Source organism: Phalacrocorax carbo (assembly GCF_963921805.1).
Source record: "Phalacrocorax carbo chromosome 30 unlocalized genomic scaffold, bPhaCar2.1 SUPER_30_unloc_1, whole genome shotgun sequence".
NCBI classification, from domain to species: Eukaryota; Metazoa; Chordata; class Aves; order Suliformes; family Phalacrocoracidae; genus Phalacrocorax; species Phalacrocorax carbo.
The window spans coordinates 9,609-25,594 of record NW_026990236.1 but is presented as its reverse complement, the minus strand read 5'-3'; the positions used below and the strand labels follow the sequence as shown (position 1 = coordinate 25,594).

Below are 15,986 nucleotides of genomic sequence, written 5' to 3'. Positions count from 1 at the left end.
CCTGTCTGCCATGGGTGTCCTCTATCAGTGTCCCCTGGTGCCACCCCCCCCCCACCCCCCCCCAGTGTCCCCTGGCGTCACAGGCCCCACAGCGGCGCGGGTGGGGGGGGGTTTATTGGGGGGTGACAGGCGGGGGGGGCGCGGGGGGGGGGCGCGGGGGGACGTCGCGGGCTCGGGGACGGGGTGGGGGCGGTGGCACCGCCGGGGGTTCAGTCCTGCGGGGAGATGGGGGGGGGGTGGCACCCAGGGGGTGTCCCTGGGTGTCCCCGTGGGGTTGTACCCCCCCCCCCAGGGTGGACCCCCCTCCCCTGGGCCCCCCCCCCCACCCTGGGTGCTCCCCGACCCCTCTGGGTGTCCCCGTGGGGCTGGGACCCCCACCCATGTGCCCCCACCCTGGCCCCTGTGGGGGTTGTGCCCCCCCACCCCAAGGTACCCCACCACCCTGGCTCTTACCCCAGTCCCCCCCACCCCGAGTGCCCCACCCCCCCCAGCCCCCCGGTCTCCCCCCCCCCTCCGGTGCCCCTGAACCCCCCTCCCCGGATGCCCCCCAGGACCTTACCAACCCCCCCCCCACCCTGGGTGCCCCCGTCCCCCTCCCCCCCCCCTCCAGACCTTGCCGGGCCCCCCCGGGTGCCCCCCCGACCCCCGGGTGCCCCCGGCCCCCTTCTCCCCCCGCCCCCGGCCCTCCGGTGCCCCCTCCCGACCTCGCCAGCCCCGCCCCCACCCTGGGTGCCCCCGGCGCCCCTCCTCCGGCCCTTGCCGGGCCCCCCCCCCACCCGGGTGCCCCCCCGGGTGCCCCCCCCGCCCCCCACCTTGCCGCCCCCGAAGCCGGGCAGGCGGGGCACGGGCAGGCGCTGCTCGTCCATGCGGCGCCCCTGGGTGCTCGCCAGCAGCTCCAGCAGCGCCGCCAGCTCGGGGGGGGGCGGGCTGCCCCCCCCGCCTGCCGCACCCACATGGCACCCACGGGCGGGGACCCCCGCCGCCCACAGACCCCCCCACGCCGCCCACCCCCCGCCGCACCCTCCACGGCACCCACCGACCCCCACACGGCACCCACAGACACTCCCCCCCCCCCCCCCCAGCACCCACCGCCCGCCGGTCCCCCCCCGCGCCCCCCCCTCACCGCCAGGCCCCCCCCACCCACCGCACTCCCCCATCGCCGGGCCCTCGCGCCCCCCCCCCCCCCACTGTTGGGACCCCCCGCGCCCCCCCCACACCGGGCCCCCCCCCCCGTACCCCCCCCCCACGCCCCCTCACCGCTGGCACCCCCGGCCCCCCGCGCCCCCCCCCACCGCTCGCCCCCCACCGCCGGGCCCCCCCCCCCGCACCCCCCACGCCCCCCCACCGCTCGCCCCCCCCGCGCCCCCCCCCTCACGCTGCCCCCCCCGCACCCCCCCCGCCCCCGTCACCGCTGGCACCCCCGGCCCCCCGCGCCCCCCCCCACCGCTGCCCCCCCCCGCACCCCCCCACCCCCCCCTCACCGCTCGCCCCCCCGCGCCCCCCCCTCACCGCCGGGCCCCCCCCAGGCTGCAGCGCTGCTCGTCCATGCGCCCCCCCTGCACCGAGCTCAGCAGCGAGAAGAAGCCCTCCTGCTCCGGGGACCCCTCCTCTTCCGGGGACCCCCCTGCTCCGGGGGACCCCCCTGCTCCGGGGGACCCCCCTGCAACGGCGACACCCCCCCGGTGATGGGGAACCCCCTGAAACGGGGACACACACACCCACCCCCGTCCCGGGGAAACGGGGGGAACCCCCCCGGAAACGGGGAAGCCCCTGATATAGGGACCCCCCCCCCCGCGGCAAAGGGCAACCCCCCAGAAATGGGGGGGCCTCCTTTGCTGCGGGACCCCCCCACTTTAACGGGGAACCCCCTGAAACAGGGGGACCCTCCCCCGCAAATGGGGAAGCCCCTGAAATGGGGACCCCCCCGGTTCAGGCTCCCCCCATAATGGGGCCCCACCCCGATCCGGGGACCCTCCCCGATCCGGGGACACCCCCCCAACAGGGGGGACCCCCCTCAAATGTGGAAGCCCCTGAAACGGGGGGGACCCCCCTCAAATGGGAACCCCCTGATATGGGCCCCCCCCGCAAAGGGCAACCCCCCAGAAACGGGGGGGGGGGTCCTTTGCTCCGGGGTCACACCCCCCCCCACTTTAATGCGGAACTCCCTGAAGAGGGGAGTCCCCCTCTTCTGGGGACCCCCCCAGTAGGGACCCCCCTGAAACGGGGACCCCCCCGCTATGGGGACCCCCCCAATAGGGACCCCCCTGAAACGGGGACCCCCCCGCTATGGGGACCCCCCCCGCTATGGGGACCCCTCAATAGGGACCCCCCCGCTATGGGGACCCCCCCAATAGGGACCCCCCTGAAACGGGGACCCCCCCGCTATGGGGACCCCCCCGCTATGGGGACCCCTCAATAGGGACCCCCCTGAAACGGGGACCCCCCCGCTATGGGGACCCCCCCCGCTATGGGGACCCCTCAATAGGGACCCCCCTGAAACGGGGACCCCCCCGCTATGGGGACCCCCCCCGCTATGGGGACCCCTCAATAGGGACCCCCCTGAAACGGGGACCCCCCGCTATGGGGACCCCCCCAATGGGGACCCCCCCGCCATGGGGACCCCCCCAATAGGGACCCCCCGGGTGCCCCCCCGCGTGCCCTCACCCCCCGCGGGCGCGTGGCCGGGCGCTGTCCCCCCCGGGGCCGCCATGGTGGGTGCAGCACCCACACCCCGCGCGCGCCTTATACCCCCGCCCCCCCCCGCGCAGCCCGGGTGGGGGGACACGGCACGGGGGGGGAGGGGGGACACGGGGGGGGGGACACACGTGGGGGGACACGGGGGACGCGGGGATGATGGGAGCGCTGGGGGGGGGCACGGGGCGCGCGGGGGGAGGGCGCTGGGGACACCCATGGGTGCCCGGGGTGCCCGTGGGGGCTGTGGGTGCCCGTGGGAGCTCTGGGGTGCCCGTGGGGGCTGTGGGGTGCCCGTGGGGGGTTGCTGTGGGGTGTCCGTGGGGGCTGTGGGTGCCCGTGGGGGGTTGCTGTGGGGTGCCCGTGGGAGCTCTGGGGTGCCCGTGGGGGCTGTGGGGTGCCCGTGGGAGCTCTGGGGTGCCCGTGGGGGCTGTGGGGTGCCCGTGGGGGGGTTGCTGTGGGGTGCCCGTGGGTGCTGTGGGGTGCCCGTGGGGGCTGTGGGGTGCCCGTGGGTGTTGGTGGGGTGCCCGTGGGGTGCCCGTGGGGGGTTGCTGTGGGGTGCCCGTGGGTGATGCGGGGTGCCTGTGGGTGCTGTGGGGTGCCCGTGGGTGCTGTGGGGTGCCCGTGGGGGGCTGCTGTGGGGTGCCCGTGGGGGCTGTGGGGTGCCCGTGGGGGGTTGCTGTGGGGTGCCCGTGGGTGTTGGTGGGGTGCCCGTGGGGGGGTTGCTGTGGGGTGCCCGTGGGTGTTGGTGGGGTGCCCGTGGGGGCTGTGGGGTGCCCGTGGGAAGTTGCTGTGGGGTGCCCGTGGGTGCTGCGGGGTGCCCGTGGGAAGTTGCTGTGGGGTGCCCGTGGGTGCTGCGGGGTGCCTGTGGGTGCTGTGGGGTGCCCGTGGGTGCTGTGGGGTGCCCGTGGGGGCTGTGGGGTGCCCGTGGGGGGTTGCTGTGGGTTGCCCGTGGGTGCTGTGGGGTGCCCGTGGGGGCTGTGGGGTGCCCGTGGGGGGTTGCTGTGGGTTGCCCGTGGGTGCTGTGGGGTGCCCGTGGGGGGGTTGCTGTGGGGTGCCCGTGGGGGCTGTGGGGTGCCCGTGGGGGGTTGCTGTGGGGTGCCCGTGGGTGCTGTGGGGTGCCCGTGGGGGGGTTGCTGTGGGGTGCCCGTGGGGGCTGTGGGGTGCCCGTGGGTGCTGCGGGGTGCCCGTGGGTGCTGTGGGGTGCCCGTGGGGGGGTTGCTGTGGGGTGCCCGTGGGGGCTGTGGGGTGCCCGTGGGGGGTTGCTGTGGGGTGCCCGTGGGGGCTGTGGGGTGCCCTGTGCCGTTCAGGGGTGCTGACGGGTGCTCCGGGCACCCACGGGTGCTCCGGGCTCCCAGCGGGGGTGTCGAGGGGTGGGTGCGGGTGTCGGGGGGGGGGGCGATGGGTGGGGGGGCTCCCCCGCCCCCGCCCCCCCCGCCGTGTCCCCAATCCCCCCCTGGCAGCCGCGAGCAATTAACCAAATGGCTCTTAATTGCACCCATAATTCCCCCCCTCCCCCCGCGATGGGGGGGGCGGACGCCTGGGTCCCCCCTCCCCCACCCCCCGACCCCCCCAGCGGGGGGAGGGGCGCCCGGACGCCTGGGTCCCTTCTCCAGTCTGGGAAACTGTTTTTTGGGGTGGGGGGGGGGTGGAAGGGGGGCGCGAGCTGTGCCCCCCACCCCCCGCTTGGGGGCCATAGCACCCATGGGTGCTGGGGGGGGGGGGGCAGGGGCTGGTCCAGCCCCCCCCGTGTCCCCCTTGCTCCGGTGTCACCCCCCCAGGCGGGCGCTGGGGACGTCAGCGTCACCGCGGTGTCCCCTCCCAGCGTCCCCAGTTACCCCCCCAGTGTCCCCAGTTATCCCCCGGTGCTCCCCAGTTCCCCCCCCCGCGGGTCACCTCTGTCCCCCGGTGCCCCCCCAGTGTCCCCAGTTATTCTCCGGTGCCCCCCAGTTCCCCCCCCCTCCGGGTCCCCTCTGTCCGCCGGTGCCCCCCCAGTATCCCCAGTTATCCCCCGGTGCTCCCCAGTTCCCCCGCCGCGGGTCCCCTCTGTCCCCCGGTGCCCCCCCAGTGTCCCCAGTTACCCCCCGGTGCCCCCCAGTTCCCCCCCCCGCGGGTCACCTCTGTCCCCCGGTGCCCCCCCAGTGTCCCCAGTTATTCTCCGGTGCCCCCCAGTTCCCCCCCCCGCGGGTCCCCTCTGTCCGCCGGTGCCCCCCCAGTATCCCCAGTTATCCCCCGGTGCTCCCCAGTTCCCCCGCCGCGGGTCCCCTCTGTCCCCCGGTGCCCCCCCAGTGTCCCCAGTTACCCCCCGGTGCCCCCCAGTTCCCCCCCCCGCGGGTCCCCTCTGTCCCCCGGTGCCCCCCCAGTGTCCCCAGTTACCCCCCGGTGCTCCCCAGTTCCCACCCCCCGGGTCCCCTCTGTCCCCCGGCGCCCCCCCAGTGTCCCCAGTTACCCCCCGGTGCCCTCCAGTTCCCACCCCCCGCGGGTCCCCTCTGTCCCCCGGTGCCCCCCCAGTGTCCCCAGTTACCCCCCGGTGCCCCCCAGTTGCCCCCCCCCGGGTCCCCTCTGTCCGCCGGTGCCCCCCCAGTGTCCCCAGTTACCCCCCGGTGCCCCCCAGTTGCCCCCCCCCGGGTCCCCTCTGTCCCCCGGTGCCCCCCCAGTATCCCCAGTTACCCCCCGGTGCCCCCCAGTTCCCCCCCCCTCCGGGTCCCCTCTGTCCCCCGGTGCCCCCCCAGTGTCCCCAGTTACCCCCCGGTGCCCCCCAGTTCCCCCCCCCGCGGGTCACCTCTGTCCCCCGGTGCCCCCCCAGTGTCCCCAGTTATTCTCCGGTGCCCCCCAGTTCCCCCCCCCGCGGGTCCCCTCTGTCCGCCAGTGCCCCCCCAGTATCCCCAGTTATCCCCCGGTGCTCCCCAGTTCCCCCGCCGCGGGTCCCCTCTGTCCCCCGGTGCCCCCCCAGTGTCCCCAGTTACCCCCCGGTGCCCCCCAGTTCCCCCCCCCGCGGGTCCCCTCTGTCCCCCGGTGCCCCCCCAGTGTCCCCAGTTACCCCCCGGTGCTCCCCAGTTCCCACCCCCCGGGTCCCCTCTGTCCCCCGGCGCCCCCCCAGTGTCCCCAGTTACCCCCCGGTGCCCTCCAGTTCCCACCCCCCGCGGGTCCCCTCTGTCCCCCGGTGCCCCCCCAGTGTCCCCAGTTACCCCCCGGTGCCCCCCAGTTGCCCCCCCCCGGGTCCCCTCTGTCCGCCGGTGCCCCCCCAGTGTCCCCAGTTACCCCCCGGTGCCCCCCAGTTGCCCCCCCCCGGGTCCCCTCTGTCCGCCGGTGCCCCCCCAGTATCCCCAGTTATCCCCCGGTGCTCCCCAGTTCCCCCCCCCCCGGGTCCCCTCTGTCCCCCGGTGCCCCCCCAGTGTCCCCAGTTACCCCCCGGTGCCCCCCAGTTCCCCCCCCCGCGGGTCCCCTCTGTCCCCCGGTGCCCCCCCAGTGTCCCCAGTTACCCCCCGGTGCCCCCCAGTTGCCCCCCCCCGGGTCCCCTCTGTCCGCCGGTGCCCCCCCAGTATCCCCAGTTATCCCCCGGTGCTCCCCAGTTCCCCCCCCCCCGGGTCCCCTCTGTCCCCCGGTGCCCCCCCCAGTGCCCCCAGTAACCCCCCAGTGCCCCCCAGTGTCCCCAGTTACCCCCCGGTGCCCCCCAGTTCCCACCCCCCCGGGTCCCCGCTGTCCGCCGGTGCCCCCCCAGTGTCCCCAGTTACCCCCCGGTGCCCCCCAGTTCCCCCCCCCCGGGTCCCCTCTGTCCCCCGGTGCCCCCCCCAGTGCCCCCAGTAACCCCCCAGTGCCCCCCAGTGTCCCCAGTTACCCCCCGGTGCCCCCCAGTTCCCCCCCCCGGGTCCCCTCTGTCCCCCGGTGCCCCCCCAGTGTCCCCAGTTACCCCCCGGTGCCCCCCAGTTCCCCCCCCCGCGGGTCCCCTCTGTCCGCCGGTGCCCCCCCAGTGTCCCCAGTCCCCCCCGGTGCCCCCCGGGTCCCCCCCGGGTCCCCCCCCATGCCCCGGTGGTGCCCTCGGCCGCGGGACAGCTCGGGGGTGCCCTGGGGACGCTCCCGCACCTCGGGGCGCAGACGCCCACCCCGGGGCGCGGCGGGAGGGGACAGGGCCACCGCCAGGAGGGGACACCCCCGGGGGCACCCACCGGGACAGCCAGGGACGGGGACACCCAGGGGACACCCTATGGGACACCCGGGAGACACCCAGGGATGGTGACACCCACAGGGACACCCAGGGGACACCCGTGGGGACACCCAGGGACGGGGACACCCGCGGGGACACCCAGGGGACACCCGTGGGGACACCCAAGGACGGGGACCCCCGACAGGGACGCACGGGGGGCCGTGGGTCGGCGAGGGGCCCCCGACAGGGACTCACGGGGCCCGTGGGTCGGCGAGGGACCCCCGACAGGGACGCACAGGGGCCGTGGGTCGGCGAGGGACCCCCGACAGGGACGCACAGGGGCCGTGGGTCGGCGAGGGACCCCCGACAGGGACGCACAGGGGCCGTCGGTCGGCGAGGGACCCCCGACAGGGACGCACAGGGGCCGTGGGTCGGCGAGGGGCTCCCGACAGGGACGCACAGGGGCCGTGGGTCGGCGAGGGACCCCCGACAGGGACGCACAGGGGGCCGTGGGTCGGCGAGGGACCCCCGACAGAGACGCACAGGGGGCCGTGGGTCGGCGAGGGACCCCCGACAGAGACGCACAGGGGGCCGTGGGTCGGCGAGGGACCCCCGACAGGGGCGCACAGGGGGCCGTGGGTCGGCGAGGGACCCCCGACAGAGACGCACAGGGGGCCGTGGGTCGGCGAGGGACCCCCGACAGAGACGCACAGGGGGCCGTGGGTCGGCGAGGGGCTCCCGACAGGGACGCACAGGGGGCCGTGGGTCGGCGAGGGACCCCCGACAGAGACGCACAGGGGGCCGTGGGTCGGCGAGGGACCCCCGACAGAGATGCACAGGGGCCGTGGGTCGGCGAGGGACCCCCGACAGGGACGCACAGGGGCCGTGGGTCGGCGAGGGACCCCCGACAGGGACGCACAGGGGGCCGTGGGTCGGCGAGGGGCTCCCGACAGGGACGCACAGGGGGCCGTGGGTCGGCGAGGGGCTCCCGACAGGGACGCACAGGGGGCCGTGGGTCGGCGAGGGGCTCCCGACAGGGACGCACAGGGGGCCGTGGGTCGGCGAGGGGCTCCCGACAGGGACGCACGGGGGGCCGTGGGTCGGCGAGGGGCTCCCGACAGGGACGCACAGGGGCCGTCGGTCGGCGAGGGGCTCCCGACAGGGACGCACAGGGGCCGTGGGTCGGCGAGGGGCTCCCGACAGGGACGCACAGGGGCCGTGGGTCGGCGAGGGACCCCCGACAGGGACGCACAGGGGCCGTGGGTCGGCGAGGGGCTCCCGACAGGGACGCACAGGGGGCCGTGGGTCGGCGAGGGACCCCCGACAGAGACGCACAGGGGCCGTGGGTCGGCGAGGGGCTCCCGACAGGGACGCACAGGGGGCCGTGGGTCGGCGAGGGACCCCCGACAGAGACGCACAGGGGCCGTGGGTCGGCGAGGGGCTCCCGACAGGGACGCACGGGCTGTGCAGGTGCCCCCCCCGCTGTCGCCGACTGTTGCGCGGCCGCTGACGAGTCGCGATACCGCGTTGGAAAATATCGATTAAATATAGGGTTTTGCTTCTCTCTCCTGTGGGTGAGGGGGGGTCTGGGGGTCCAGCGGCACCCACGGACGGGGTCACCCGCGGGGTCACCCTCGGGGACACCCACGGGGACTCCCGGGGCCGGGGACACCCATGGGGACACCCAAGGGTGGGGACACCCAGGCCAGGGGTTCCCGGGGGGCTGTGCCGGTCCCGGAGGGGCACCCCTGGGTGGGGGCACCCCTGGGTGGTTGGGGGGGGGCACCCCGTGTGGGTGGGGGGCCCGGCCGTGCCTGGCTCTGCTCTGTCACCCCTGCACGGCCCCCCCCACCCCCGGGTCCCCACGTCACCCTGTGCTGTCCCCACCCCCCAGGCCACCCAACGCCTGCCCCGTCCCCTGTCCCCGCCCCACCCAGTGGTGTCCCCCAGACCCCCGTGTCCTGGTGTCCCCATGTCCCCCCCCAGTGTCCCCATGTCCCCCCCAGTGTCCCCATGTCCCCCCCCAGTGTCCCCGTGCCCCCCCCAGTGTCCCCATGTCCCCGCCAGTGTCCCCATGTCCCCCCAGTGTCCCCATGTCCCCCCCAGTGTCCCCGTGCCCCCCCCAGTGTCCCCATATCCCCGCCAGTGTCCCCGTGCCCCCCCCAGTGTCCCCATGTCCCCCCCAGTGTCCCCATGTCCCCCCCCAGTGTCCCCATGTCCCCCCCAGTGTCCCCATGTCCCCGCCAGTGTCCCCGTGCCCCCCCAGTGTCCCCATGTCCCCCCCCAGTGTCCCCATGTCCCCCCCAGTGTCCCCATGTCCCCGCCAGTGTCCCCGTGCCCCCCCAGTGTCCCCATGTCCCCCCCCAGTGTCCCCGTGCCCCCCCAGTGTCCCCGTGCCCCCCCCAGTGTCCCCATGTCCCCCCCCAGTGTCCCCATATCCCCGCCAGTGTCCCCGTGCCCCCCCAGTGTCCCCATGTCCCCCCCAGTGTCCCCATGTCCCCCCCCAGTGTCCCCGTGCCCCCCCCAGTGTCCCCATGTCCCCCCAGTGTCCCCATGTCAACCTCCAGTGTCCCCGTGCCCCCCCCAGTGTCCCCATATCCCCGCCAGTGTCCCCGTGCCCCCCCAGTGTCCCCATGTCCCCCCCTGTGTCCCCGTGCCCCCCCAGTGTCCCCATGTCCCCCCCCAGTGTCCCCGTGCCCCCCCCAGTGTCCCCATATCCCCGCCAGTGTCCCCGTGCCCCCCCCAGTGTCCCCATGTCCCCCCCAGTGTCCCCATGTCCCCCCCCAGTGTCCCCATGTCCCCGCCAGTGTCCCCGTGCCCCCCCAGTGTCCCCGTGCCCCCCCCAGTGTCCCCATATCCCCGCCAGTGTCCCCGTGCCCCCCCCAGTGTCCCCATGTCCCCCCCAGTGTCCCCATGTCCCCCCCCAGTGTCCCCATGTCCCCCCCAGTGTCCCCATGTCCCCGCCAGTGTCCCCGTGCCCCCCCAGTGTCCCCATGTCCCCCCCCAGTGTCCCCATGTCCCCCCCAGTGTCCCCATGTCCCCGCCAGTGTCCCCGTGCCCCCCCAGTGTCCCCATGTCCCCCCCCAGTGTCCCCGTGCCCCCCCAGTGTCCCCGTGCCCCCCCCAGTGTCCCCATGTCCCCCCCCAGTGTCCCCATATCCCCGCCAGTGTCCCCGTGCCCCCCCAGTGTCCCCATGTCCCCCCCAGTGTCCCCATGTCCCCCCCCAGTGTCCCCGTGCCCCCCCCAGTGTCCCCATGTCCCCCCAGTGTCCCCATGTCAACCTCCAGTGTCCCCGTGCCCCCCCCAGTGTCCCCATATCCCCGCCAGTGTCCCCGTGCCCCCCCAGTGTCCCCATGTCCCCCCCTGTGTCCCCGTGCCCCCCCAGTGTCCCCATGTCCCCCCCCAGTGTCCCCGTGCCCCCCCCAGTGTCCCCATATCCCCGCCAGTGTCCCCGTGCCCCCCCAGTGTCCCCATGTCCCCCCCAGTGTCCCCATGTCCCCCCCCAGTGTCCCCGTGCCCCCCCCAGTGTCCCCATATCTCCGCCAGTGTCCCCGTGCCCCCCAGTGTCCCCATGTCCCCCCCTGTGTCCCCATGTCCCCCCCTGTGTCCCCGTGCCCCCCCAGTGTCCCCATATCTCCGCCAGTGTCCCCGTGCCCCACCCAGTGTCCCCATGTCCCCCCAGTGTCCCCATGTCCCCCCCTGTGTCCCGTGCCCCCCCAGTGTCCCCGTGCCCCCCCAGTGTCCCCATATCCCCGCCAGTGTCCCCGTGCCCCCCAGTGTCCCCATGTCCCCCCCAGTGTCCCCGTGTCCCTCCCCCATGTGTCCCCAACCCCCCTGGTGTCCCCGTGGCCCCCCCGTGTCCCCCCCACTGCCACGGTTTGTCGTGGGCTCCACCCCCCGCGTCCATCAGGATCGGGCCCTGCCATCGCTGGGGGTCCCCCCCCCGCCCCCGTCTGTCACTCCCTGGTCCCCAGTGCCACCACAGCCCCGGGGGGCCGCGACCCCCGTGACCCCCAGGGACCCTGGGACACGGGGGGGGGACGGGGGGATGTGGGGGGACACGGGGGGGACTCGGGGGGGACACGGGGGGACACGGGGGGGACACGGGGGGACACGGGGGGGACACGGGGGGGACTCGGGGGGACACGGGGGGACACGGGGGGGACACGGGGGGGACACGGGGGGGACACGGGGGGGACACGGGGGGATGTGGGGGGGACACGGGGGGGACACGGGGGGGACACGGGGGGACACGGGGGGATGTGGGGGGGACACGGGGGGGACACGGGGGGGACATGGGGGGGACACGGGGGGATGTGGGGGGGACACGGGTGCCGGGGTGACAGGGGGTGACACGGGTGGGTGATGGGGGTGACAGGGTGGTGCCAGGGGAGTGACGGGGTGACGGGGGGTGACGCGGGGTGGGGTTTGAAGTGCCACTGGGTGACGTCAGCGATGTGGGGGTGACGTCAGCGATGTGGGGTGCCGCAGCTGCCCACGGAGCTCTTTCCCCCCATCCAGCAGTGCTGCCCCCTCCCCCCATATCTGTGGGGCACCCATGGGTGCCCCCCCCGTCCCGTCCCCCCCATGGGCCCCATGGGTGCCCCCACCTGGCTGTTGTTGGTCTCGTTCAGGGTGCGGGGGGGCAGGTGGTCCCCGAGCACCCCAGCTCCTCAGGGCAGCCGCAGCACCCACGGGAGCCCCACAGCACCCCACAGCACCCGTGGCACCCCTTGACACCCCACAGCACCCACGGGAGCCCCACAGCACCCGTGGCACCCCTTGCCACCCCACAGCACCCACGGGAGCCCCACAGCACCCCACAGCACCCGTGGCACCCCTTGCCACCCCACAGCACCCACGGGAGCCCCACAGCACCCCACAGCACCCGTGGCACCCCTTGACACCCCACAGCACCCATGGGAGCCCCACAGCACCCCACAGCACCCGTGGCACCCCTTGACACCCCACAGCACCCACGGGAGCCCCACAGCACCCGTGGCACCCCTTGCCACCCCACAGCACCCACGGGAGCCCCACAGCACCCGTGGCACCCCTTGCCACCCCACAGCACCCACGGGAGCCCCACAGCACCCGTGGCACCCCTTGCCACCCCACAGCACCCACGGGAGCCCCACAGCACCCCACAGCACCCGTGGCACCCCTTGCCACCCCACAGCACCCACGGGAGCCCCACAGCACCCCACAGCACCCGTGGCACCCCTTGACACCCCACAGCACCCACGGGAGCCCCACAGCACCCCACAGCACCCGTGGCACCCCTTGCCACCCCACAGCACCCACGGGAGCCCCACAGCTCCCCACAGCACCCGTGGCACCCCTTGACACCCCACAGCACCCATGGGAGCCCCACAGCACCCCACAGCACCCGTGGCACCCCTTGCCACCCCACAGCACCCACGGGAGCCCCACAGCACCCGTGGCACCCCTTGCCACCCCACAGCACCCACGGGAGCCCCACAGCACCCCACAGCACCCGTGGCACCCCTTGCCACCCCACAGCACCCACGGGAGCCCCACAGCACCCCACAGCACCCGTGGCACCCCTTGACACCCCACAGCACCCATGGGAGCCCCACAGCACCCCACAGCACCCGTGGCACCCCTTGCCACCCCACAGCACCCACGGGAGCCCCACAGCACCCCACAGCACCCGTGGCACCCCTTGACACCCCACAGCACCCATGGGAGCCCCACAGCACCCCACAGCACCCGTGGCACCCATTGACACCCCACAGCACCCATGGGAGCCCCGCAGCACTTGTGGTACCCCTTGCTGGGGCGGTGTGTGGCGCTATATGGTGTTGTGGGGCGATGTGGGTGCTGTGGGACGGTGTGAGGCGCTATAGGGCACTATAGGGCGCTGTGGGGCGGTGTGGGGCACTGTGGGGTGCTATAGGGCGCTGTGGGGGTTGGGTGCTGTGGGGCGGTGTGGGGCGCTATAGGGCGCTGTTGGGCGCTATGGGGCGCTATAGGGTGCTGTGGGGTGCTATAGGGCGCTGTGGGGCGGTGTGGGTTGGGTGCTGTGGGGCGCTGTGGGGCGCTATAGGGCGCTGTGGGGCGGTGTGGGGCTCGGTAGGTGACGGGCGCCATCGCTTCCGGGGGGCGGGGCGGGGGGTGTGGCCACCGGTGGACGCGATCATTATGGGCGGAAGGGGGCGGGGCACCGCTCGCGGTGACCCCGCCCCTTTCCCCGCCGTTGGCCCCGCCCCGCCGTTGCCCCGGGTGACGCCCCCGCGCCCCCTCCCCTCCCGTGCCGCGCTTTGCGGCGGCCGCGCGGCGCTTTTGCGACGGTACCGGCCGTAAAGCGGGAGCGCGGAGCGGCCGCGGAGGGTCGGTACCGGGGGGCCCGATCCCCCCTCCCTCCCCCCCCCACCCCCCGCCAAGGCCCCCCCGGCCCGCGGGGGTCCCCGATGGGTGCCCCTCCCCCTCCCCGGGTGCGCCCCTCCCCTGGGCTCCTCCCCCCCCCCCCGCCCTGGGCCTTAACGGGCGCCCCCCTCCCCCAACCACCCCCCGACCCCCTCTAACCCCCCCCGACCCCTCCGGGTGCCCCCCGGCCCCCTCTAACCCCCCCCCAGACCCCTCCGGGTGCCCCCCGGCCCCCTCTAACCCCCCCCCCAGACCCCTCCGGGTGCCCCCCGACCCCCTCTATCACCCCCCAGACCCCTCCGGGTGCCCCCCGACCCCCTCTATCACCCCCCAGACCCCTCCGTGTGCCCCCCGACCCCCTCTATCACCCCCTAGACCCCTCCGAGTGCCCCCCGCCCCCCTCTAACCCCCCCCAGACCCCTCCAGGTGCCCCCAGACCCCCTCTAACACCCCCCCGACCCCTCCGGGTGCCCCCCGCCCCCCTCTAACCCCCCCCCGACCCCTCCGGGTGCCCCCCGCCCCCCTCTATCACTCCCCAGACCCCTCCGGGTGCCCCCCGACCCCTTCTAACACCCCCCTGACCCCTCCGGGTGCCCCCCGCCCCCCTCTATCACTCCCCAGACCCCTCCGTGTGCCCCCCGCCCCCCTCTATCACCCCCCAGACCCCTCCGGGTGCCCCCCGCCCCCCTCTATCACTCCCCAGACCCCTCCGGGTGCCCCCCGCCCCCCTCTAACCCCCCCCCGACCCCTCCGGGTGCCCCCCGCCCCCCCTCTATCACTCCCCAGACCCCTCCGGGTGCCCCCCGACCCCCTCTAACACCCCCCTGACCCCTCCGGGTGCCCCCCGCCCCCCTCTATCACTCCCCAGACCCCTCCGGGTGCCCCCCGACCCCCTCTAACACCCCCCTGACCCCTCCGGGTGCCCCCCGCCCCCCTCTATCACTCCCCAGACCCCTCCGGGTGCCCCCCGACCCCCTCTAACACCCCCCCGACCCCCCCGGGTGCCCCCCGACCCCCTCTATCACCCCCTGACCCCTCCAGGAGCCCCCAACCACCTCCCCAACCCCTCCGGGTGCCCCCCGCCCCCCTCTATCACCCCCCTGACCCCTCCGGGTGCCCCCCGCCCCCCTCTATCACCCCCCTGACCCCTCCGGGTGCCCCCCGACCCCCTCTATCACCCCCCTGACCCCTCCAGGAGCCTCTCAACCGCCTCCCCAACCCCTCCGGGTGCCCCCCGTCCCCCTCTATCACCCCCCTGACCCCCCATTTCCCCCCCCCCGCCCCCCAGGAGGATGGACGCCCGCTTCACCCGCGGCAAGTCCCCGCTGCTGGAGCGCGCCCTGGGCCGGCCCCGCACCGAGGTGAGCCTCAGCGCCTTCGCCCTCCTCTTCTCGGAGCTGGTGCAGTACTGCCAGAACCGCGTCTACTCGGTGGCCGAGCTGCAGGCCAAGCTGGCCCGCCTGGGCCACCAGGTGGGCCTCCGCGTCCTCGACGCCTTGGTGGCCCGCGAGAAGAGCGGCCGGCGCGAAACCAAGGTCCTCAACGTCCTCCTCTTCGTCAAGGGCCCCGTTTGGCGGGCCCTCTTCGGCAAGGAAGCCGATAAGCTGGAGCAGGCCAACGACGACGACAAGACCTACTACGTCATCGAGAAGGAGCCCTTGGTCAACACGTACATCTCGGTCCCCAAGGAGAACAGCACCCTCAACTGCGCCGCCTTCACCGCCGGCCTGGTGGAGGCCGTCCTCACCGCCAGCGGCTTCCCCGCCAAGGTCACCGCGCACTGGCACAAGGGCACCACCCTCATGATCAAGTTCGAGGAGGCCGTCATCGCCCGGGACAAGAGCCTGGAGGGGCGCTGAGGGGTGGGGGGTGGGGGGCGCCTGGGCTGCCCCTGGGGACGATTGGGGGCCCTCGTCACTGTCCCTTGTCCCCCCCCTCGGCCTCCTTTGGGGACACTTGGGGGTGGGTTGGGGCCCCGGACACCACCTTGTGTCCCCCCCAATGGGCCTCGGCCTCCTTTGGGGACACTTGGGGGTGGGTTGGGGCCCCGGACACCACCTGGTGTCCCTCCCAATGGCCCTCGGCCTCCTTTGGGGACACTGAGGTCCCTTTGTGTCCCTGGACACCACCTTGTGTCCCCCCCCGATGAGCCTCAGCCTCCTTTGGGGACACTTGGGGGTGGTTTGGGGCCCTCATCGCTGTCCCCTGTCCCTCCCTGATGGCCCTTGGCCTCCTTTGGGGACACTTGGGGTGGTTTGGGGCCCCGGACACCACCTTGTGTCCCCCCCCGATGGCCCTCGGCCTACTTTGGGGACACTGAGGTCCCTTTGTGTCCCCAGACACCCTTGTGTCCCTTGGCCACCCTTGGGTGCACTGAGGTCCCTTTGTGTCCCTGGACACCACCTTGTGTCCCCCCCCCGATGGCCCTCGGCCTCCTTTGGGGACGCTTGGGGGTGGGTTGGGGCCCTCGTCATTGTCCCCTGTCCCTCCCCAATGGCCCTTGGCCACCCTTGGGGACACTGTGGGTGCTCTGGGTCCCCCACCACTGCCCCTGTCCCTCCTGATGGCCCTTGGCCACCCCTGGGGATGCTGAGGGTGCTTTGGGACCCCCACCGCTGTCCCTTGTCCCTCCCGATGGCCCTTGGCCACTCCTGGGGACACTGGGGGTGCTTTGGGACCCCCACTGCTGTCCCTTGTCCCTCCCGATGGCCCTTGGCCACCCCTGGGAACACTGGGGGTGCTTTGGGACCCCCACTGCTGT

General features: G+C 75.0%; 2 protein-coding genes across 2 annotated transcripts; one reads left to right on the top strand and one right to left on the bottom strand.

Moving 5' to 3' along the window:
* Positions 1–107: 107 nt before the first annotated feature.
* Positions 108–8,809, bottom strand: PCP2 (Purkinje cell protein 2). Its single transcript, XM_064439703.1, is given in 4 exon segments — positions 108–215; positions 813–927; positions 1,471–1,851; positions 8,769–8,809. Coding segments are annotated over 4 exon segments (543 nt in total). The 3' UTR covers positions 108–209.
* A 4,271-nt stretch (positions 8,810–13,080) lies between these two features.
* On the top strand, positions 13,081–15,765 carry TRAPPC5 (trafficking protein particle complex subunit 5). Its single transcript, XM_064439702.1, has 3 exons — positions 13,081–13,189; positions 14,514–15,546; positions 15,604–15,765. Exon 2 carries the CDS (start codon positions 14,518–14,520, stop codon positions 15,082–15,084), a length of 567 nt encoding a protein of 188 aa, XP_064295772.1. The 5' UTR covers positions 13,081–13,189; positions 14,514–14,517; the 3' UTR covers positions 15,085–15,546; positions 15,604–15,765.
* Positions 15,766–15,986: the final 221 nt, after the last annotated feature.

What these genes read in the sequence shown, in the direction of transcription:
- TRAPPC5 (XM_064439702.1), top strand. Translation starts at nt 14,518, where the DNA reads ATGGACGCCCGCTTCACCCGCGGCAAGTCCCCGCTGCTGGAGCGCGCC.